Source organism: Pollachius pollachius, assembly GCF_949987615.1.
Source record: "Pollachius pollachius genome assembly, chromosome: 11".
Taxonomy (NCBI): Eukaryota; Metazoa; Chordata; class Actinopteri; order Gadiformes; family Gadidae; genus Pollachius; species Pollachius pollachius.
In genome coordinates, this window is record NC_136944.1 from 24,359,632 (window position 1) to 24,383,203 (window position 23,572).

Sequence of the window (23,572 nt, forward strand, 5' to 3'; positions counted from 1 at the left end):
AGCCTTGACAATACCTGTCAGCAGTTGCACGTGTGAGCGGTCGTTCAGTGTACTGCGCCGTGTCCACACCTGGCTGAGGAGAACCATGGGCCAGGAGAGGCTACATCATTTGGCTATTATGGCAGTGGAGAAGGAATGCGCTTTGTGGCTTAGACCATGGTGAAGTCATTGACCGGTTCGCGGTCAATGACGGTCAAACATCTAAATGTTTAATGTTGGTGCTTATGAATGAGGCACTTTTTTGTTAAGACAAAGGGAAGTTTGTGAAAATCTATATTTTTACCATTGGTATTAATAAACTGCATACATTGTTTATTTTGTTATTTGTTATTATTTTCAAAAATTGCATGCGCAGTTACGTTTTGGCCCTGGGCTAAGCCCCGGATCTTTCAGAAACCTAGAAACGCCCCTGACCGATACATATGTCGGCCTAGGCCTAATCAATTGTATTTTAATATCTTTATCATTCAAATTATTGCAGTCTATTCTTTTTGTAGGCTACTCTGCTGTTGGCTTTGATGGGGAGATATTTTAACGCTTTTCAACCCCATTTTCCTGCGACATTCCTGCGTTTCCCCCAGTGCGGAGCCCGTTTCAGCACCGTGTCAGTGAACAGGTACAATCCTACGAACGTCACGAGTGCAGTGAACGCACGTTCATGTTAAGAGGAGTTTAGGGAAACGCTCCAAAGAAATCCACGATGGTTCGCAAGATCCATCGTGAGAATGATCGTACGAGCGAAGATCCATCGTTATCGGGAAACGAGGCCCTGTACTGTTGTTGAGTATTACTTCATTCAGAACATGGAATAACGTATCATCTTTAACGTTAACTTAGATGTCAACTAGCCTAGATGTTTACGGCTAACTTCCAACTCACCTCAACCTCGTAAACTTTATTTTTCTGTGATGCTTGGACCCTACCCTTTATAACTCCCCAAGGCAAAACAGCTACACTGACCACTCTGTTGGAGTGAAACGAATTCAACCCTTTTTTTACTCTTTCAGGTGTCTCACTGAAGAAAGAAGTTATTGTAAAAAGGTTCACCGGTTCAGCCATTGTTGTTTGTTTTGATGTTCGACGGAGCGGTTGGACCCGGAAGTTTTATTTTGAAAGGGTGTTACGCCAAGACTTAACAGCCTTTTGGCTAGAGAAGTACTCTTCTTAAAAGTAATTGTTAGATTTCTTTTTTATTTTGAAGATATAGCATAATTAATTAGATGTGCAACTTACAATGAACACCAATATTTTTGCCCCTACAAATAGTTATGCGAACCGAGAAAATATTTTATGAGCAAAGTGTTTACAATGAGTGGAGGGTTCCCCAAGCTGCTTGCTCCACACACATGGACCAGCACAAACACACAGTTTCACTATACTATGTAATAAATTGTTTGTTAATAAAGGAGTGAAAATTGTTTCACTCTGTTCCTAAATCTTAATGTTCTTAATGGTCTCCAGTAATGATGGAAAGGTTAAAAGGTTTGAAACATTGAAGCGTTGGATATTCACGAGGCAGCTGTGGACCCTCTAGTGCAAAATCTTAGTCGTGTTTTTTTATCAGCAATATTTGCTCTGAAATGGGTGATTTAGTCCAAAAAATCCATCTATAATGGCCTTAAACTGAGCATTCACATATTTAAGGATTTTAATGTTGTAACAATAATACTTATAATACTAATTCTGACAATGATCATTATACTTTTTTATGTTGCTTTTCTAAATATTCAAAGACAGTTTAATAATTAATAGCAAATTAAAATTAAAATGAAGGAGTCAAAGGAAACCAACGAAAGACCAATTAAAAGTGACATTTAAAAATCTAAAAGCAACAGTTGGTATATTATATCATATAACGGTAGTATCTTATTGTAACTTCGTTTTAGTCAACCTTTAAATAAAATGAGACTGTTGATAATCCTTAGTATTAATTTATTTAAAATGAATTCAATACAAAAGTTACAAATGTATAAAACCATTGAAATGGACCCAATCTAACTGAAATTATTGTTTTCCAAAGATTTCAAATACTGTTTCACTTCAAACCTAAAACAAAAACTCTAAAACAGTGATGAATGAAGTATGTATGCACACAAAATCTTGCAGAAAGAGCATTTGAAGGGTCCTTCAAGATTATATATATTAAACATTTTTCTAGTATCTAGTATCTTCGGTATGGTTTTATATTATAGCAAATGAAATAAGAGTTACAAAAAGAGTTAATGTTAGCATATAGAATAACTTAAGGCAACTGTTACAAAATAATAAAGCAAAACATTGAAATTGACCCCTATTCCATTTCAAATCTTTGAAAATATTCAAACTCATATTCTACCCAGTTTTTTGTATTATAGCTAATCCAAAGACATTTGTTGAACTCATAGAATATCATTTGTAGGGTCTGTTAAGACAAAGATATAGTGTGGCAGACCATATTTCAGCATCAACATACTTCAGCAGAATGGAAAAATAATAATAATAATGTTAATTAATGGTAATAATGTTAAAAATAATTTGTACAATTACAGTTATATGTCGAAAAATCATCAATTCAACAATAAATATTTTCCCATTTATTTCTTGGGTATAGAAGGGAACAATTCCACTGTATTATTCTGTTCCTGCCGTTTCAGGTACTTTTGAGGCCCGTTTGATGTCCTGAGGTTCTATATGAACAGGAACCTGAAGGGCACTGCATCACTACGGATCAGGGCATGTACTTCTTTGACTTCATCCTGGGTATGATGTGAATGTCTCTGATGTCATCGTGCTGAAGAAGCCAACACAGGTAGCGTTCTGTCCCCATGCCCCATCCGCTGGTGTGGAGGGGCCTCACCTGCCGCATGTCAATGTACCACTTGTACGACTCTTCGGGCACTGCGTGGTGCCTGAGGGCCTCCTGAACTAGCTCAGGGGTGGAGTGGCGCTCGCCCAAACCTACAGTCTCCCCAAGGCCCAGCAGTAGGTCCGAGGCCTTGGCCTTGCTCTGCCCTGATCCTTCCACATAGGCCTGGTAGAAGGGGACGCCCAGGTGGTCCATCTCTGTCAGCCACACGGCGCCGCCATACTTCTCGATTAACACCCTCTCTCCCTTGCGGGTCAGCTTCCGGCCAAAGTGTGGCTGGCCTTGCTGAACCCACTCCAAACAGTCTGCAGAGGGCATCATGGGAATGGCTTGGTCTAGTGGGACTCTTGGTAGAGGCTGGTTTCCATGAAGCTTACTCAACATGTCCGTGACATGGGTCAGGGTCCCAGCGGTGTTTAGTATGATGTCAGAGTGGTTTTTCAGCATGGCGTTGGTGAGGTAAAACACGTAGGCCTCTGCTATCTGAATGGCATTGTCCATATCACCCAGGAGTTCACACTCCACATGGTAGAACTGATTCAAGTGTGTGGCATCAGGGTCTTCCCCTCTGAAGCTGGGCGATATGTAGTAAGTCCCTCGGAGGTTCTCCTGGAAGCGGAGGAAGTACTCAAGTACAAACTGCATGGAGTCTGCAAGGTAAACATCTTGGCCCAATATGTTCACCAAGACTGGCTCTGAATCCGATCCCAGGCCCATGGGGGAGGAGATGGTGTCAGTGGTGAGAGGCGTCAGAGCGTACGAATACTGGCAGACATTATGGAAATACTCCACTGTGCTGTGAAAGAGGGTGTTTTGAATCTGAAACATGTTGTGGTACCACTGACTCCTGATGGCAATCATGGAGTGGGTCTGAGGTTCTTGCCATGATCCAGGAGGCTTACATTGGCTGATGGTTGAGTGGATTTTCTCAAGGGCTTCAGGCTTGGCAGCTTGACCATTGAGTGAAGACACATATCCGGGGTAGCTTTGGAAATGTTCAGGTTGCAGTTCTTCAGGCTTGTTGCCATCTGGTGACGGTACTAGAGGAATCATCTTAGCATGGGCATAATCAATCTCAAAGCCTTCAAAGATGAGTGCAACTCCCCTAGCTCTCATTCCCTCTTCCAGTAGTTTGGCGACTTTATAGATAGCTTGGGTCAGTGCTGTGTAGTCTGCATCTTCTAAACTCAAGATGTCACTGGAAAGGGGCTTGCGAGGCACCACAACTGTAAATCCGGGTGTGTTAGGGTACGGCGTCAGGAATGCAACATGCTCTGAGTCCTCCCAAACTCTCCATTGTTTCTCTTCTCCACGTACAATACGAGAGAACAGGTCGTCCCTGGAATGATCCCCCAAGTAATCATAGCAAGAAGGGGCGTTTGGTGTTGGCAGTTTATCCCTAACCTTGGCCTGAACCTGGTCCAGCAGTCCGTCCTCACAGCGAGGTCCACTCTTTGAGGAGCAGTAACCAGGATCAAAGGAAATGAAATCCTCTTGTTGGGAAACATGAGGGTGCCAGTCCGTTTCTAGGCCATGGAGTGGCAGCAGTTTGATTTGGGCTGGGTGGTCAGGGGATGGGTTAGAAACCAAGGCACAGCGCTGTACTCCAATTTTCTTACACAGCAGGTTAGAAACTGTTTTTGCTGCTTGAAGCATGGCCTCAAAATCAGGTAGAGCTAACTGGAAGATGCTGCTTGGACCACTCAACGTTTTTCTCATCAGAATTGTATCCCCTGGAGTCCAAGGCTTTGGATTAAGGTGGGCAACTAGCTCATCTGTCTCCCAGATCACATTGGAGATCTCAGGCATAGGTCTGAGGACCTCCACCCGTGAAATTCCGCCAACCATGGAGGCTACAAACATCACCCCAGCATTTGTCTCAATGACAGCTTCACCTTTAGAATCTACAGCGATGATCCCGGCACTGATGCCTTTGAGGTTTTCAGAGATCACTTCTCTACATGCTTGTCTGAGGGTGTAACCTTTGTGGTTGTAGAGAATGGCTACTTTCTGTGCTACTGTGTGCCTCAGAAACACATCTCCATCTCCTGAGCATGTAATAGCTAGCTTGTCATCCCCATATATCCCTGCTCCTACTACAGCTGTATCTCCAACCCTGCCTTTCAGTTTCCCTACCAAACCACCTGTAGACGTTGCAGCAGCTAGCTTACGCCAGCGATCCAGAGCCACCGCTCCCACAGTCTGGGGATGGTTGTTCTTTGGATTGATGTCAGCCTGCAGCTTCACCATTAACTCTTTGTGACGGATATCAGTGTAGAAATAATCAGGGCCGAGAGGTTCCCCCGGTTCCAAACCGTAAACAAAATCCTCCGCTCCATCTCCCACAATCATGGAGTGGGGACTTTTATCCATCACACACCTGGCGGCTTTTATGGGGTTTTTTACCCTCTGCAAGCAGGCTACAGATCCAGAATTAATCCCACTGCAATCCACGATCGTGGCCTCCATTTCATTTTTTCCATCTTTGTTAAAAACAGAACCTTTCCCTGCATTGAAGAGGAAGCAATCTTCCAAAGCTTCCACTGACTTCTGAACTGCATCAAGACTGCTGCCCCCATGTTGAAGCACTTTGGAGCCGAGGCCTAAGGCTGTCTTTAGAGCAAACTCAATGACCTCCACTACTTTGCTGTTTAACATCATCACCTCTCCAGCCCCGCCATGTATTACCAGAGTAAAGTCTGGGCTCATGGAGTCTGAATTGGGTTTTATTTTGGCCAGAGGCCCTTCTACAGAGCGGTTCACCTCTGCATTCACTGACCCTACTTGGCCGTCATGGAGTACACAATCCAGAGCACCCATTTGGCATGCGATGGAGTATCTGAGAGCTAGTAGCATCACTAGCTTCATGTTGATCTCCAGACTGTCACGAAGGTTTTCCAACACCATGGCAAAGCTACCTTTAGCATTTAACACCATCAAGACCTTGTCTCTCCTTCCAAGGTAAGTAACAGCTAGTTGGTCCTTAGCATAAACATTTCCAACTGCACACTCTACACCTTCCATTAGATCTTTACCAGTGAGGTAAACAGAGGGACATCCAAAGGGATCCAGGAACTTTTTCAGTGGGTCGTCCGATGGCAAAGACCACCGAAGGGCAGCAAGATGAGGACCTACTCCCTGGCCACTTTTTGTTGCTTTGATGAGGTTCTTGTGCTCCAGAAAGGCAACATGGAACAGTTGTAGAAGCTGAGCACTATACTGAGGAGTGTCGTCTGGCCGCACACAGGATGCAAGGGCCCCTACCAGCTCTCGAGACCTCATAGTCAGGGAGTATGTTGGGTCGCAGCGGCCATGTTTGTAGTGCCGCATGTGGGTTGGTGTGACAAGGATGTGATTGGCTGCAGACTCACCAAAAATTTGACTCAAGGAAAGTTGCAAAGAAAAGTTTATCCAGGCATCGTACAGGCCTCTTTGACTTCTCAATGCTGAAAATACATCTGGGTAGGAGGCCACCTCAAAAGTAATGACTGGATGAGTGGCCTTTAAGGAAGGGCTTGGGGTGATTCTGATGTCTTGCAGGGGGAAAGGTAGGGGGGTTGGGGTCACCCTACTGCCATTGCTTTGTGTGCCAGACCTGCCATGGTCCTCTGGGCCGTTGAGGTCGAGGTTGATATCTACAGTTTCAGAGAGATGAAACACACACTCTGACACCAGCCCCGCTACCATTCCATCCACAGCGCTGTGCTCAAACACCATCCCAGCTGTGCTGTCCTTGAACACCACCACGTTGACCACCTGTCAAACCAAATTAAAAATGATGTGTTTATCAATGAATATGATTGTCCGTGTGCATCAGATGGGTGCATAAGTTCACTAGTTACCTTGTCGTAGTATCTCAGACAAGGACCGTCCCCTCCGCCCAGGCGGACTGTGTTCAGTATATTGGCCATCTCATCGGGGGCATCGCAGTCCTCCAGGGAGAGAGCCACCACCGCACTCTCCATGAGCCCCAGCGACCCTGCGGCCACGCCCCCCTGCTTCACGATCTCCTCCCTGAGGGCCGCCCAGGACTTGCGGTCCAAGGCTGATAGGCCACAGATAGCGGGAGAGTGGCTCTGTCCGCTGGAGGCGGTGTGGCTCATGACCTGAGCCAGCTGATGGTATATGTCAGAGACAGACAGAGGGCACATCGATCCATCGCTGCCACGGCTCAGGATGTCCACCGGGAACACGCCTCCAATGCAGGTGACGATGGCATGGAGGCTGTCTGGGTACATCTATAATCAAAACATATGTATGTTCACATTCAACGCCATTTAAATGATATGGAAAGCGGTCAGCCTACTTTTGATGGTCAGTGTCATTGGCAATAGTTATTCAGAAACTGGTCATTAAGCCTTACATTGTCTTTACATTCTAATTGGATCAGATGTATAAATGTTTTTACAAAGGATCTCCTGTTCGGAGTTAACTCCACCTTGATCTCATCGTGCTGGGTGCCCGGCAGCCGGCAGGCGGCGAATATCTCGGCCTGCTGCGTGCGCTCCGTGGCGGCCGTGTCCTCCTCCACCAGCGAGGGCTCGCAGTGCAGCTTGGCCACGCCCCACAGCAGGGCGGCCGCCCTCTGCAGCTGCGTGCCCGCCCTCCCGGCCCCGCGGGGGGGGAGCACGGCCGGGAGCGCGGTGGCCGTGGCCAGGGGGTCGCTGCACGCCAGCAGCCGGCTCTTGAACTGCTCCGTCACCCAGTTCTCGCGGCCGGCGGCAGAGGCGGCCAGGAGCCTCTGGGCCGCCTCCAGGTCCCCCCGCTGCTGCCCCAAGGTGTGTCTGAACTCGGGGTACAGGTCAGGGGGCAGCGTGAGCTGGAGGACGCGCCCCGCCTCCCGCAAGGTGACGTCCAGCTCCGGAACGGGGAAGTCGAGAAGGGCCATCCTGTGGAGGAGACGCAGGGAGCAGTGAGGACGTAGGGAGCACGCCTCATGGACTGATACTGTGAGGGTTAGGGTATGGAGGACGGCGTGGAGGAGTAGGTTGTTTGGTTATCCTTGTTCATATTTGTTCATCGTGGACCATGTGAATAGAATGGGGTGTTTATGATATGCCATATACCAAATATTACAGATGGTCTCTTGTCACAAACTCCATCAATATGTAAATGTTACTTTATCCGACACAAGTTCAAAGGATGTACCCCTATCTCTCCCTCCATCACAGACAGACACACACCCTGTGACACATCCAGCCTCCTTGTCTAATCCTCATCAACAGTGACCACGTGAAGGTCATTCTCCTATTACCTAACAGAAGTCCTTTGCAGAAGTATGTGACCACAATATTCACTGTGTTTGTTTGTGTGTGCGTCATTACAGATAACCGCAGACATAATAAAAGACAATCATATCCTCTTCCCCTCATTTTCATAACCACACAGCGCCCGATGCCAGGGCTGATGACGAGAGCGGCACGGTTCTTCTGCTGTTCAGCAGCACAGAGGGCCCTTTGTCTCCTAACGTGGTCCGCATGAACCCACCGCCTACATGATGGACTGGGAGTCTGACGTTATGGGCCCTCCTCAGGGCGCTAGGCATTGGTAGAACTCTGTCCCTCGGCCCCCGGTGACTGGTGAAGCTCATTACTGATGCCACTCGGTGGATGGCTGACCCCCAGAGGAGACTCGGTGTTTGGGTTTGCTGCTGGCCCCACAGTTTGAATCAGTAGCATGCGTGTCTGCCAGCCTTGTGGTGGGCAACATCGACAACAGGAAATTCCACCACACACAAACGCACCACAGCTTTTTGTATGCAACATACTTGAGCATAAATGTAGCCATTCGTAAATGTAGAAGTGTTCACATCATCCAAACAGACATGGGTGTACACAACATATGGAATTGGTTGATATATCTGATTCATATTGACAATTCTAGACACTTATATTTAACTTTGTAATATATATATATCTATATATATAGATATATATAAATGTATTAATTTTAAAAATCTGAAAGTTGTGATATGCACAAAGTTATCTACATTTAATTTATTTTATAAATCCATAATAGTTAGCGAATGTTATGAGTCACATATGTAGGCGTACAAACACAGAAACATTGATTTATATATATAGACACATTCTGTCATGACATCTCTTATTATTACAATTATAATTACAAATACAATCTTATTATGCATCTGACTCATTACTGAATTACATTTTACTGCCCACTTACTAGAATGAGCATGCCAAATAGTTTTTGACAAAACTATATACACAATCCTTGTTTCAAAACGTCCTAAACACACTTGATGTACAGAGTACCTCCCTAGATCAGCCATGGTCCGCTGTCTCATAGACGTGATATGAAGATATAGATATAGATGATCTGAGTATAGAGCAGTAGAACTGACCTTGATCCAGACTCAGGATGTGACCGGTCCGAGGGATGGAGCAGCAGTCAGTGAGAGGGTTTGAGCTTAGCTCCTCGAGATTTGAACTACTGTAGGGCTGGGCGGGTTTGGGTGCTGATTCCAATTAAGGAAGTAGCCACTGCTGACGGATATAGCTGTCTCTGTCTCTCTCTCTCTGTCTCTCAGTCTCTCTCTCTCTCTCTCTCTCTCTCTGTCTCTCTCTCTCTCTCTCTCTGTCTCTGTCTGTCTCTCTCAGTCTCTCTCTCTGTCTCTCTCTCAATCTCCCTCTCTCTGTCTCGCCCTCTGTCTTTCTCTCTCTCTCTGTCTCTCCCTCTGTCTTTCTCTCAGTCTCTCTCTCTCTCTCTCTCTCTCAGTCTCTCTCTGTCTATCTCTCAGTCTCTCTCTCTCTCTGTCTCTGTGTCTCTCTCTCTCTCAGTCTCTCTCTCTCTCTCTCTCTGTCTGTCTCTCAGTCTCTCATTATCTTAATCACCTCAGCCTGCATAGTCCTTCACTATATTCTATAACTTTGAACACTTCTACACACACACGCACGCATGCAGGCACACACACACGCACGCACGCACACACACACACACACACACACACTACATTTAATTTCTCTATCTATATTACTGTCTGCAGTGACTAAATAATGGGTAGGTGGGTTTTACATTATATATTTTAAAAAGTAGAAAAAAGGTAAAAAGTAGAGTTCTGTTCTTCCTATTTTGCGTAAGTTTGACCTTTCCAGCAGACATTTCGTAACGGTCATGAGATCTGGATGCTGTTGTTCATGCTGAACATTTTGCACTTTTTAAATTCTCTACCTATAAGACAGTCAGTGGTCTGGTTGCATTTGAGGATACTTTTTTGGTCTTTACCTGTAATAGATAGAGCCAGAGGATTAACAATTTAAGAAGTGCTTTCTTTGACACTTTCAATATTGTAATAGTTAGTTAAGTAGTCATGTTTTCTCGTCTTGTGCAATGTGCTTATGAACCATAAATGTGAGTGTAAACCCTGACCAGTGCCAAGGGGAACCAGAGGGGGCGGCTGTAACCATCGGAACCAGAGGGGGCGGGTCTAACCATCGGAGCCGGGTGTAACTCGATTGAACCGGATGTGATATCCTTTTGTTCAACTGCTTCCGGAGTTTTGCTGCTGACTGACCCCGGCGTGAAGGAGCAGTATCTTGTAAGGACAAACCCTTGGTCTGGTTTCCTAAACGTAAGTTGAACGACATCGGTTGTCGATGTAAACTTGCTTCATGTTGCTTCCCCGCAGTTGCTCGTCTTATTACATTCAAGTGCTGTAAAGCCTGGACGAGTAGCATGCTAGGCTAACTGTGATGTTTGACTTTGCATTGCGTTAGCCCTTATCTTAAGACAGTCGAACCATGGCTGGCTGTAAGGAAAGGCTTGCATGACTCCATGTCCCTAGTGCCCGCCGCATCAGGGAGCTTGTTGTTGCCGCTGTGTAGCGTAGCTTAGCTGCTGCTATCGTTGCAATGGTGACGTCGTCTATGACGCGTTCTCGTCTGTCCCATGACGTCATTATGACTTCATGCATAAAACACGACGACCCTTCCCTCAAAGCTTCAGGATTGGACCGGTTCAACCTCTGACCTGCCGCTTTCAGACTCACCCTGTCACCATGACTAACGCCCCCCCCGGTTCTCCTCCAGGTGTTGCCACTCCTCGCTCCCTGCTCCTCGCTCCTCGCCCCGGCCCTCGGCGCTCCCCCCCTGGCCCTCGGCGCCCCCCCCCCGGCCCTCGGCGCCCCCCCCCCGGCCCTCGGCGCTCCCCCCCTGGCCCTCGGCGCTCCCTGATGGGCGGTTGGTCCCGTCCGGCGGTCCTGGCGCTCTACCGCTCTCTACTCCGGGCCGGGCGCCGCCTGACCTTCACCGACCGCGACTTCTACCGCCGCGCCGTCGCCCGCGAGTTCCGCCGCTGCCAGGCGCTCACGGCGCCGGGGGACCGCGAGGCCGCACTCCGGAGGGGCCAGTTCTTCCTCAGCAGCCGATTGGGCGGACTGATGTAGGAGGCGGGGCTCGGAGGTCATCTGCAAGTGCGACGTGAGGCTGTGGATCTTTCAGGTGGGTTTGGGGGCGGTCACTGGGACCACTGGTTCCACTGGTCCCAGTGGGACCTGGTGGGGTTGAGGGCGGTCACTGGGACCACTGGTTCCACTGGTCCCAGTGGGACCTGGTGGGGTTGAGGGCGGTCACTGGGACCACTGGTTCCACTGGTCCCAGTGGGACCTGGTGGGGTTGAGGGCGGTCACTGGTCCCAGTGGGGTTTGAGGGCGGTCACTGGTTCAACTGGTTCCAGTGGGGTTTGAGGGCGGTCACTGGTCCCAGTGGGACCTGGTGGGGTTGAGGGCGGTCACTGGTCCCAGTGGGGTTTGAGGGCGGTCACTGGTTCAACTGGTCCCAGTGGGACCTGGTGGGGTTTGAGGGCGGTCACTGGGACCACTGGGACCTGGTGGGGTTTGAGGGCGGTCACTGGGACCACTGGGACCTGGTGGGGTTTGAGGGCGGTCACTGGAACCTGGTGGGGTTTGAGGGCGGTCACTGGTCCCAGTGGGACCTGGTGGGGTTTGAGGGCGGTCACTGGGACCACTGGGACCAGTGTGTGTTCACGTGTCCCCGGGTTGGCGGCTGAAAGGCGGTCGGATGTGTCTGATGGTCGCTGTGGTTTCCTCAGGATGGCGGCGCTGAACCGGGAGCCGAAGGGGAAGAAGGACGACGGGGGTCTGGGCACGGCCGTTGACTTCCTGCTGTCCAACGCCAAGCTGGTGCTGGGAGTGGGCGGGGCCGCCATGCTGGGCATCGCCACGCTCGCCGTCAAAAGGGTGAGATGACATACTGGCCATACTGGTCATAGTGGAACCCGCCTGTCTCCCTGACGACCATCCTGCTGTCCCTGCCTCAGATGTACGACCGCACCCTGAGCGCGCCCACCAGCCCCACCAAGATGGAGGCGGGGGGGCAGAGGAGCTGGGAGGAGCCTAGCTGGATGGGCTCCTCCCCCCGCGTGCTGAACCAGGACATGAAGGCCAGCGTCAGCCGGTCGCTGCAGACCCTGCCCACCTCGGCCCACTGCTTCGAGCCAGGTACGACCCCGGGTTAGGGCACGACCCCCGGGTTAGGGTACGACCCCGGGGTTAGGGCACGACCCCCGGGTTAGGGCACGACCCCCGGGTTAGGGCACGACCCCCGACCCCCGGGTTAGGGCACGACCCCCGGGTTAGGGCACGACCCCCGGGTTAGGGTACGACCCCGGGGTTAGGGCACGACCCCCGGGTTAGGGCACGACCCCCGAGTCAAGGTACGACCCCCGGGTTAGGGCACGACCCCCGGGTTAGGGCACGACCCCCGGGTTAGGGTACGACCCCCGGGTCCAGGTACGACCCCGGGTTAGGGCACGACCCCCGGGTTAGGGCACGACCCCCGACCCCCGGGTCCAGGTACGACCCCCGGGTTAGGGCACGACCCCCGGGTCCAGGTACGACCCCTGGGTTAGGGCACGACCCCCCCCCCCCCCCACCCGGTCCTGGTAGGACTGCCGGGTCCCAGACCTCATGTCTGTTCAAAGTAAAACCATGCCTCAGGACAGGTCAACTAACTCTCTGCTTTGAATCCTTCATGCTCTCATTCTCCAGACGGGATATTTCCAATCTTGCTCTTCCTCTATAGTGGGTGTCGACGTAGACTTTAATAACGTAGTAGTCTAGTCTTGAATGTCCTAGTCCCTGGAATACAGTAATCAGACCCTTCCGCCTACTCCTAGACTACAGTAATCAGACCCACGCCCCTAGTCCTGGTGTCCTGTCTCCCCTCCATCAGAGCGGCTCTCCACTTGGCCCTAACCCTAACCCTCCATTAGAGGGTCTCTCCACTTGGCCCTAACCCTAACCCTCCATTAGAGGGTCTCTCCCCTCGGCCCTAACCCTAACCCTCCATTAGAGGGTCTCTCCCCTCGGCCCTAACCCTAACCCTCCATTAGAGGGGCTCTCCCCTCGGCCCTAACCCTAACCCTCCATTAGAGGGGCTCTCCCCTCGGCCCTAACCCTAACCCTCCATTAGAGGGTCTCTCCCCTCGGCCCTAACCCTAACCCTCCATTAGAGGGTCTCTCCCCTCTGCACTAACCCTAACCCTCCATTAGAGGGTCTCTCCCCTCGGCACTAACCCTAACCCTCCATTAGAGGGGCTCTCCCCTCGGCCCTAACCCTAACCCTCCATTAGAGGGTCTCTCCCCTCGGCCCTAACCCTAACCCTCCATTAGAGGGTCTCTCCCCTCGGCCCTAACCCTAACCCTCCATTAGAGGGTCTCTCCCCTCGGCCCTAACCCTAACCCTCCATTAGAGGGTCTCTCCCCTCGGCCCTAACCCTAACCCTCCATTAGAGGGTCTCTCCCCTCGGCCCTAACCCTAACCCTCCATTAGAGGGTCTCTCCCCTCGGCCCTTACCCTCACTGCTCTCCCCTCAGACGCCATGCGGCGGGCGGTGGGCCGCTCTGGGCTGGGCGCCGGGGGCGGGGCCGACCTGCTGAGGGCCCGGATGCGTCTGTCGCTTCAGGAGCGTCTTTGGGCGTTCTACCGGGAGAGGGTCAACATTCCGGGGGAGGAGCAGGCCGCGGCGCGCCGCGCCGCCCTGGACATCTGCGCCGAGCTGCGCGTCTTCCTGCACGCCAAGCTGCCCGACATGCCGCTGCGCGAGATGTACCTGAGCGGCAGTCTCTATGACGACCTGCAGGTGAGGGGCGGGGCTAATGAGTGTACCTGAGGGGCAGGTTAGGGCCGGGACTAATGAGTACCTGGGGGGCTGTCTCTATGACGACCTGCAGGTGAGGGGCGGGGCTAAGGAGTGTACCTGGGGGGCAGTCTCTATGACGACCTGCAGGTGAGGGGCGGGGCTAAGGAGTGTACCTGGGGGGCTGTCTCTATGACGACCTGCAGGTGAGGGGCGGGGCTAAGGAGTGTACCTGGGGGGCAGTCTATGACGACCTGCAGGTGAGGGGCGGGGCTAAGGAGTGTACCTGGGGGGCTGTCTCTATGACGACCTGCAGGTGAGGGGCGGGGCTAAAATGAAGGAACTCAGAGGTCTTAACCACCTTAATGGAACCACATGAGGATCTGAAGGAGACGCTGTCTGCTGGTGCGGCCCCCCAGGTGGTGACGGCGGACCACGCCCAGCTCATGGTGCCCATGGTGCTGGAGAAGAACCTGTGGTCCATGGTGCCGGGCGAGGACACCATCATGAACGTGCCGGGCTTCTGGCTGGTGCGCAGGGAGAACCTGGAGTACTTCCCGCGCGGCAGCAGCTACTGGGACCGCTGCATGGTGGGGGGCTACCTGTCTCCCAAGGCGGTGCTGGAGGTGTTTGACCGGCTGGTGGCGGGCTCCATCAACTGGCCGGCCATCGGCAGCGTGCTGGACTACGTCATCCGGCCCGTGGTGCCGTCGGAGACGCTGACGCTGGAGGTGCAGTATGAGACGGACCGCCGGCTCTACGTCGACTTCCTGCCGCTGCTGGCGATGGAGGACGGCGGCGCGCTGATCGCCAAGCCCCACCGGCTGGCCGCCGAGCGCCACCAGAACCTGTGGCGGCAGAGCTTCCGGGCGGCGGAGACAGCCCGGCTGCGGGCGCTGGACCGCGAGGACGGCGGCTGGCGCTGCACCTGCCTGAAGCTGGCCAAGGCCGTGTGCAGGCTGAACGCGGCGCTGCAGCGCCTGAACGCCAGCCAGCTCACCAACGCCCTCCTGCTGCTCAGCGACACGGAGGGCGACTGGACGCAGGAGGCGCTGGCTGACCGCTTTCTGCAGCTGCTGCGTGCGCTGGTGCGCCACCTGGAGGCTGGGAGGCTGCCCTGCGCCCTCAACCCCAAGGTCAACCTGCTGTGCGAGCTGCTGGAGCCCGAGGTGGACGAGCTGGGCTACACGCTGTACTGCGCCCTGTCGGACCCCGAGGGCTTGCTCAGGACTGCCCTGGACGAGCCCCCCCACACCTGACCCTCCCTCCCCGAGACCTGAGGACCTCTGCTCAAAGCACTATCTATAAATATATCTCGTTCTCCAGGAGGCGTCCTACTGGACTAGAGTCCACTTTGTTCTTTTCTACTGTGTTGTTGAGAAGTGATCCGCACTGTCCAGTGTCACCGGCCAAACAGCGGCTCTCGGTTCCACCGTTGACGTGTGTGTGGTAGAAAGGATCCCCACGTGTAACCTCAAAGATGATCCATGCTCTAGCGGACTGCCCCCCCATGGGGGGGTGTAGGAAGCTGGTGTACGGTGCTGCGAGGGCTTGAATTGTGTCTTACCAGGGAATGTCATTGTGTAACTGAGTGTATGTGTTGATTATGCCAAGCCTAAAGTAAATAAATATAAGACGTTGAGTGACAGCGGAGACAGTTTATTGTCAGGTTGCATGGATCCCCACGTTGGGCCGTCTTATAAACGTGGTTTGATGTCTGCTGGTGACCGGCCTGATGATACAGGATGAAGGCTGATGAAGACTGTCTGCATGGAGGGTTAGGGTTATCCTAACAGCTGGGGTCGCAATTGCAGGTCTGATCCTTCAGCTCAGTCACTGTTTGTTAACCTACAGCTCTGTGCAAATATTTAAACTGCTACTGGATTCTAAAAGTAAAGGAGATATTGGAATTGTTCCGACTGTTTTAGAAAGCTTTTACGAAACATTTTTCCTCTGAGCAAATGTGTTCGCTTGTCAAAGGTGCTGATAGGATTCAAGATCAGAAACCCGTGAAACCTGAGGATGACTCAGTGGATCGGACAGGTTGGAATTGTTACAAACATTTCGGTTGAAGCTTTTCTTTGTTCATACCATCATTAAGTTATGTCGCCCGTGTACATGATTTAACATTTGTTGGGCAAAAAAAGACCAAACCAGTGAGTGTCGTGCTGCTCAACAATCCTACCGAGCTTCTGTTGAGTCTTTTTTCACCCAAGTCTGTCCTGAGGGGCCAGAGGCCAGCTGTAACTGCAGGGGCCCATGGTTAAATCTTACCTTTGAATCACATGACAAAGGACTTGGTCAATATTAGCTTAGTGGTTCTAGCGCTCAGATTCTTTGTTCTGTTAAACTCTCCGTTCAGGGGTGAGAGGAAGCTATGTGTGATAGGCTAACAAACTAGTCAGCAGCAGCTTCCATAGGGTTGGGGTTGGTAGCAAGGGCCTCTTGCCTGTTATGGTTAGGTCCCGCCACTGAGCCACGCAGGCCGATTCAGGTGGACCAGTTTACGTGAAAAGGAAAGACCAAATTAGGGGCAGGCCTGTTTATTCACCCAAAGCCATTTTTTCTTGTACAGTCACAGGATTAAGTTTTACCTTGTTTGTGCATTATGGAGGAGGAATAAAGATACTTTAATTTTAAAGCAGGGCAGTGTTTGTGTTGTACGTTTGTAGAACAAAGTGTGCGATGCTCTAGTTTGTAATAATGCTCTTGTTTAGCGTTCCCCCCAAACCCACTCGCCTCACATGGAGTGGTGCATGTCATAGGTCATCAGCATTCATTTCCCCTTTACGGGAGCATGAGGCTGTGAGATGAGGAACAGCCTCATGCTGGTCTTAACTCCAGACGGAACCATGCAGCACTTTGTTCCTCAAATTAAAGATGTTCAAGGGTACACAGATGGAGGAAATAATTACAATCACAATAAAGAACTATTTTAACGTTTTATTCATGCGTTATTTCCGATAGTGGAAATGTACACAAACGGCACACAATTTATAAAAAGTTAAATGTGTGAAATCTTAAAAAGCATTATATTTCTTTAATAGCAAAATGTCAGCTTTGGGCAAATCCTACCGTAGAAACTTCACAATTAATATCAAAGCAGCCTCAGGATCTCAGCCCTTTGGATATTTGGTGAAATACATCCGTTCAATATATGGATCAACCCCCCCGAGGCCTGAAGACGATCAACCCCCCCTGAAGACGATCAACCCCCCCTGAAGACGATCAACCCCCCCTGAGGCCTGAGGACCAGCGCTCAGCCAGGGTGGAGTCATGCTGATGGAGATGTACGATCGGCCCCTGGCCCCCAGGGGCACCCGGGGGGGCTAGATGTACGATCGGCCCCTGGCCCCCAGGAGACCGGTGGGGGGCTAGATGTACGATCGGCCCCTGGCCCCCAGGGGCACACGGGGGGGCTACTTGGCGGGGGCGAACCCCACGCGGTCGGCGTCGCGGTCGAACGCGGTGTAGTACTTCCCGATGAACACGTCCCCCAGGATCCACAGGGGGCCCGCGGGGGGGGGGATGTCCATGGCCATGAAGCCGGACAGACAGACCGACACGCCCATCTGGGACTCCTGAGGGGGGGGGGGGGCGGAATGAAGACCCTCCGTTAGCAAGACAAGACATCAGGGTGGAAGAGTCCACTAGTTAGGTTAGAGACAACTAGTCAGAGGTTAGGGTCCACTAGTCAGAGGTTAGAGACCACTAGTCAGAGGTTAGGGTCCACTAGTCAGAGGTTAGAGACCACTAGTCAGAGGTTAGAGACCACTAGTCAGAGGTTAGAGACCACTAGTCAGAGGTTAGGGTCCACTTGTCAGAGGTTAGAGACCACTAGTCAGAGGTTAGAGACCACTAGTCAGAGGTTAGGGTCCACTAGTCAGAGGTTAGAGCCCACTAGTCAGAGGTTAGAGACCACTAGTCAGAGGTTAGAGACCACTAGTCAGAGGTTAGAGACCACTAGTCAGAGGTTAGAGACCACTAGTCAGAGGTTAGAGACAACTAGTCAGAGGTTAGGGTCCACTAGTCAGAGGTTAGGGTCCACTAGTCAGAGGTTAGGGTCCACTAGTCAGAGGTTAGGGTCCACTAGTCAGAGGTTAGGGTCCACTAGTCAGAGGTTAGGGTCCACTAGTCAGAGGTTAGGGTCCACTAGTCAGAGGTTAGGGTCCACTAGTCAGAGGCTAGGGCCCACTAGTCAGAGGCTAGAGCCCACTAGTCAGAGGTTAGAGACCACTAGTCAGAGGTTAGAGACCACTAGTCAGAGGTTAGAGACCACTAGTCAGAGGTTAGAGACAACTAGTCAGAGCTCTCAGGTCAGAAGGTCCCCATCTACCTGGAGGATGTATTCTTCTCCCGTCAGGTTGAAGCTCTTCCCTCCGATGCTGAAGGAGATGACGGGCAGAGTCGGGATCTTCTTGCAGTCAATCAGGTACTGGAAGAAGAACACAGACTGGAGAGAGGAGCTGGATCCCCCCTGCTCTTCTAAATCCCGTCCGGGACAATGCTTGGTCTCAGCACACGAACCAGAAGAGAGATCGCATCAAATGTTTGCATTTATTTCGCAACAATCAACCTTGTGCAATGTTCTCTTGTAGCACGGCGATGACCTCAACCCTCCCGATGACCTCTACCCCCCACCCCCCCCCGACGACTTCTCCTCCTCCCCCCCCCCCCCCCCCCCCCCCCCCCCCGACGACCTCACCTCCCCCATGATGAGCGGCAGCGCCCCGATGGCCTTGTGCAGCGCCCGGACCTCGGCCTGGGGCCCCACCATCAGGGACGTCCCTGTGTCCACGATCGCCTGGCAACCGCCGCCACACAGGGTCAGCTGACCTCCGACCTGCACACTGCAGGAGACAGGGCGTGGCTTCAGCATCTTCTCGATTGTGATTCTCTGATTAGAAAGGTCATTAGCCGTCACATTGCTAACCCTCTTCATAGCGGCCTGGAAAGATTTGATTCACTACCGAGTCCATCACAAGTATCCTCATTAGCTAAATGAAAGACAATTCCAAACTAAATAAAACAAGTTGTGCATTTCATAACGGCACACATGCACAGCTAAATTGATCTTTGTCACGTTTTGATCTACACAAACCATGAAATGAAGGCTGATCCAACAGTCCAACCCATATCACTGACTAAAACTCAGGTTAGGAGGTAAAAATAACTATTTTTACAACCAAACATGATGTCTTTCCTTGTTATTAATCATCAAAGTGGTTTTTGATTGCATTAAATCATAATAAACTGATTATCCAGAGGCTGGTCACCATAATACAACTCAAGATGGTGTTTACAAGGTCTTGTACGGAGTCATCGCCAGCGGTTAGCTTTGTGTCACGCAATTATATTCACCTTGACTTCTCAATGGAGGTGACAAAATTGTACAATGGGTTCTCAAGACCTAAACACGTTTGTGTTTCATCAAATTACATGAACCTCCCGCTACTAAAACCTCCATCGTTGCCCTACTTCACTCTCTTGGCCCCTTGCATCGACCCAGGTACTCATGATGTTGTACTATGGGGCTACTAACTGATAATGCACGAGGTAGTATTCAATCTGGCGGAAATTCAATCTTCCACTTATGCTGTGTTCTAGTGTTCTCCACTCTAACCAGTCGTATCCACATTGAATGTTCCACTTGCAGAACAGTCTCTCAGGTGTTATCTTTATGTACCAAGATAACATGTCTCGCCCTGCAGTTGGAGACAGTCTCTGCTTTGGGGTATTTTCAAAACTATGGAGTGATGGAGATGAATCTCCTATTAAGCTGTCATTTTTCTGCATTGACACTAAATTCCTTGAATTAATTCCTAATTGGCTAATTGCAGAGGTCAAAAATTGGGATTTCTATGAATATCCCACTAATGATTTAATGCTCCCCAGTTAGTCAGAGACTCACGTGTCCATCTTGATCTGCCAGTAGGCCCTGCGCGTGACGTTGACGTAGTGCAGCTCTCCACTGTAGTGGGTGGGGTCCGTCCCCCCCAGCACCAGCTCACCCCCCACGGCCAACGTAGGGTCCCTAGGGGTCAGAGCAGCAGACTGATGAGGGGGGGACGGGGACGGAGGGCTAGATGACAGCCACCGCAATGAGGATGTGGTAGGACTATTGTGGTGTGACCCATTGTTCTAGTGTCCCTTTGTGTACATCATGCAAAGTAACCTGACCTGCTGATGGAGGGGGGGGGGGGGGGGGGGGGGGGGTGACCTGCTGATGTAGAAGGAGAAGACGTTGCTAGGCAGCAGCTTGGCGGCCATGGCCGTGTCGAACAGCGGGGTGACACGGCCCACCGAGAGCCCAGGGTACCCCAGGCCCAGGACCCCGTCGAAGCGCGCCACCGCAAACGTGATCCCAGGCTGCTTCACCGCCTCCCCGAACTGCTGCTGTGGGACGGCCAGACCGGCCACCTGGGGAGGGGGGCAGAGAGGGGTATTCAACCATCGCTGAGAGGGTCAGATGAACGGTGATGGTATTCAACCATCGCTGAGAGGGTCAGATGAACGGTGATGGTATTCAACCATCGCTGAGAGGGTCAGATGAACGGTGATGGTGTTCAACCATCGATGAGAGGGTCAGATGAACGGTGATGGTATTCAACCATCGCTGAGAGGGTCAGATGAACGGTGATGGTGTTCAACCATCGCTGAGAGGGTCAGATGAACGGTGATGGTGTTCAACCATCGCTGAGAGGGTCAGATGAACGGTGATGGTATTCAACCATCGCTGAGAGGGTCAGATGAACGGTGATGGTGTTCAACCATCGCTGAGAGGGTCAGATGAACGGTGATGGTGTTCAACCATCGCTGAGAGGGTCAGATGAACGGTGATGGTATTCAACCATCGCTGAGAGGGTCAGATGAACGGTGATGGTATTCAACCATCGCTGAGAGGGTCAGATGAACGGTGATGGTATTCAACCATCGCTGAGAGGGTCAGATGAACGGTGATGGTATTCAACCATCACTGAGAGGGTCAGATGAACGGTGATGGTATTCAACCATCGCTGAGAGGGTCAGATGAACGGTGATGGTATTCAACCATCGCTGAGAGGGTCAGATGAACGGTGATGGTATTCAACCATCGCTGAGGAGAGAGCTCCGTTGAGGAGACTAGGGAGTCATCTCATGTGAGACGATGGAAGTGCGTTTATCATTTCAAAGCCAGGGCCGGTTCTTAACCCCGTGGTCAGGAGGGATCAGCTGGGAGGGTGGGGCCGTTTCCTGGCCTGGCTGTGGGTTAAGTGGAAGCCGAGGGCTGCTGATTTGGATCTACCACGAGGGAGGTGGGCTGGGCTGAACAATGCTCTTGTGACTCAATGAATGCCAGCTTTGTGCCGCACTGTGTGTCTGTCTGTGTAATCAGGTCAGTGTGTGAGTCAGAGTGTGTGTAACGCGTGTGTTGTTTGCCCATGTGTCAACACACACCCACACCCACCCGTGTGTCATGTGTGTGCACGTGACTCACTGAAACCGTGTCCCCGCTGATGAACCCCGACAGGCGGCCGCGGCCGTACTGGATGGAGAACTGGGTGCCGTTTGGGGAGTAGCTGCTGGACTTCTTGGAGTTATAGCGGTGATGTACCCCTGTTGAGATCAGACCTCCAGTCATACCAGGACCCCACCACCATGTTCACAGGAGAGCATGTTATTGCTCCTCTGGGGCATGTTATCACGCCCCGGGGGCATGTTATCACGCCCCGGGGGCATGTTATCACGCCCCGGGGGCATGTTATCACTCCCCGGGGCATGTTATCACTCCTCTAACACTCAGCAGCACCTCAGGGTCACGTATCGGTGCCTGAAGGTCACAGCACCTCATTAATAAAAGTGTTGGGATCATCTCAGGCTGCTTTGAGAGGACCACCACACTGTTTTCCAGCGGTCTGGTTTGGCGTTTTCCCAGGAGCCCGTGCATCACGGGACCAGGATGTGACCGGTCTGGTGACTGCCATTAGCCCATCAGAGGACCTCTAATGAAGGGCCCGTGGGAAGAGATCCTCAGACCACTGCTAAAGTCGTTAAGACTCACACAGAGAACAGTGTGTGTGGAAAACGTTGACGATGGCTTTTTAATTATAGAAAATTAAAAAAATAGCTTGTTCATCTTTTTTAAATTATCCCCACGCCTACTATGGTACGGCAGCGCGTGCCTTTTCAGACGAGGAGCTTCATTTGGAGGCCACTCACAGCAGGCCAGGTCCAGGAAGTGGCAGTGGATGGACGGCACCCAGAGGTCGGAGGAGCCGGTGTCGAACAGAACCGTGAAGTCCTGGGGAGGAGTGCCGAGGCTGATGACCCCGTAGTACTGGGCCTGGGGGCGGGGAACATGAGACAAGACATTTACATTCAGCAGACGCTTCTATCCAGATCGACTTACAATGAGTACACTTGTCATAAGAAGGCGAAACAACAATACATCTGTTGGTAATGTAAGGACGTTCATAGAACAAAGGACTAACAATCACTAGGTTAACCCATTCCCCGTATACTTCACAGATGGTACTGTTAGTACTGTTTCAAAGTGTAGGGCGTACAACATACAATAAGTGCTAGGAGGGGTGTTGTTGGGGAGTGTGGGGGGGCTATGCAGATTCAAGGTCCATACATCAATGCGTTGATAAAAGACAGGCGTTATGTGACGTTCTATAAATAAATACATAAGAAGTTCAGTCTATAGCGGCTTCACTGGGCTCTACGTACATCCATAAAGTTGGTTAATCTCTCAACGGGCAGCTTGGTTTGTGGGGGGGCCACGGTGGCCATGTGTGAGGGGTCGCTCTGGGCCAGGTTCTGGAGCTGCTCAAGAGCCCGGCCCTGGTCGCTCAACATGCGGCGCACGGTTCGGGTCTTGTAGAGAGGCACTCTGCAGATTGAACGGGTCGTTAATACAGAGGACACATCAGCCCGGTCCACCGGTCTCACACACACGGTTCACGGTCCACCGGTCTCACACACCGCTCATCACCGTGCAGAGCAGACGGGAGGCTGAACTGACACGTCGGTCGGCCGTTCTGCACATGAGTTAGACTTCAACAGAAACACGTGGACGGAGATAAACAATCACCTCCGATCATTAACGCTAATCCTGCTCAAGGTGTTAATGTTAGTGTCATTCGGCCTAATGAAAGCCAATAGTCTAAACGATAGCAGAATAGATAGAAATGTTCAATTTTAAGTGAAGCATCAAAACGCGAATGACAGACGACAAAGTGCAGTGAATAAAGCTGACTTTACCTGAAGAGGTTTGGAGATGCGTCCGCCACCAAAAGCATCCCGATCACACACAAGAGCTTCATCCTAGCCCTCAATTTAATGGTATCGTTTTATGTCAAGCAATATTTGGCTTTGCAAAACAGCGATTCACCGACCGAACCAAACGCAGTCTCGTCCTTTAATCTCTTTCGGCCAGGTCCGTTTATATTCGGAGCTGTCGGAACGGAGAGTCGTGGTTGGTTGAGCGGAGCAGCAGCACCTGGACGAGCCCCCATGCCTGATGGCCTCCTCCTGTTTCCACTCCCGGCTGATTGTGGCGCCTGGCACTGCTCCTGTGTTTCCTTCAACTGAGAACTGAGTTGAAGATGTTAAGAGAAGACGGAT

The 23,572-nt window shown here is 51.4% G+C and overlaps 3 protein-coding genes across 3 annotated transcripts; 1 reads left to right on the plus strand and 2 right to left on the minus strand.

Moving 5' to 3' along the window:
* Positions 1-1,921: 1,921 nt before the first annotated feature.
* Positions 1,922-9,286, minus strand: LOC307082181 (uncharacterized protein). Its single transcript, XM_079745665.1, has 4 exons — positions 9,210-9,286; positions 7,284-7,734; positions 6,688-7,083; positions 1,922-6,601 (listed from the first exon to the last, which is right to left on the minus strand). Exons 2-4 carry the CDS (start codon positions 7,731-7,733, stop codon positions 2,708-2,710), a joined length of 4,740 nt encoding a protein of 1,579 aa, XP_079601791.1. The 5' UTR covers position 7,734; positions 9,210-9,286; the 3' UTR covers positions 1,922-2,707.
* A 1,877-nt stretch (positions 9,287-11,163) lies between these two features.
* mief1 (mitochondrial elongation factor 1) lies at positions 11,164-16,732 on the plus strand. Its single transcript, XM_079746274.1, has 5 exons — positions 11,164-11,304; positions 11,915-12,062; positions 12,143-12,323; positions 13,701-13,966; positions 14,383-16,732. Exons 2-5 carry the CDS (start codon positions 11,916-11,918, stop codon positions 15,220-15,222), a joined length of 1,434 nt encoding a protein of 477 aa, XP_079602400.1. The 5' UTR covers positions 11,164-11,304; position 11,915; the 3' UTR covers positions 15,223-16,732.
* Positions 16,733-17,214: 482 nt separating this feature from the next.
* Positions 17,215-23,362, minus strand: napsa (napsin A aspartic peptidase). The gene is made up of 9 exons (XM_079747116.1): positions 23,210-23,362; positions 22,676-22,838; positions 22,163-22,286; positions 21,441-21,559; positions 20,184-20,383; positions 19,875-19,997; positions 18,669-18,813; positions 18,300-18,398; positions 17,215-17,544 (listed from the first exon to the last, which is right to left on the minus strand). Exons 1-9 carry the CDS (start codon positions 23,269-23,271, stop codon positions 17,383-17,385), a joined length of 1,197 nt encoding a protein of 398 aa, XP_079603242.1. The 5' UTR covers positions 23,272-23,362; the 3' UTR covers positions 17,215-17,382.
* Positions 23,363-23,572: the final 210 nt, after the last annotated feature.

Excerpts from the sequence above, each read along its gene's own strand:
- LOC307082181 (XM_079745665.1), bottom strand. The coding sequence starts at position 7,733 with ATGGCCCTTCTCGACTTCCCCGTTCCGGAGCTGGACGTCACCTTGCGG. Across the intron at positions 7,084-7,283 it reads CCCAGCACGATGAGATCAAG|ATGTACCCAGACAGCCTCCA; the intron begins GTGGAGTTAACT and ends TTTTGATTATAG. Across the intron at positions 6,602-6,687 it reads GTCTGAGATACTACGACAAG|GTGGTCAACGTGGTGGTGTT; the intron begins GTAACTAGTGAA and ends TTGGTTTGACAG.
- mief1 (XM_079746274.1), top strand. The coding sequence starts at position 11,916 with ATGGCGGCGCTGAACCGGGAGCCGAAGGGGAAGAAGGACGACGGGGGT. Across the intron at positions 12,324-13,700 it reads GGCCCACTGCTTCGAGCCAG|ACGCCATGCGGCGGGCGGTG; the intron begins GTACGACCCCGG and ends CTCTCCCCTCAG. Across the intron at positions 13,967-14,382 it reads GTCTCTATGACGACCTGCAG|GTGGTGACGGCGGACCACGC; the intron begins GTGAGGGGCGGG and ends GCGGCCCCCCAG.
- napsa (XM_079747116.1), bottom strand. The coding sequence starts at position 23,271 with ATGAAGCTCTTGTGTGTGATCGGGATGCTTTTGGTGGCGGACGCATCT. Across the intron at positions 22,287-22,675 it reads GATTAACCAACTTTATGGAT|GCCCAGTACTACGGGGTCAT; the intron begins GTACGTAGAGCC and ends CCCCGCCCCCAG. Across the intron at positions 18,399-18,668 it reads TGCCGCTCATCATGGGGGAG|TACCTGATTGACTGCAAGAA; the intron begins GTGAGGTCGTCG and ends TTCTTCTTCCAG.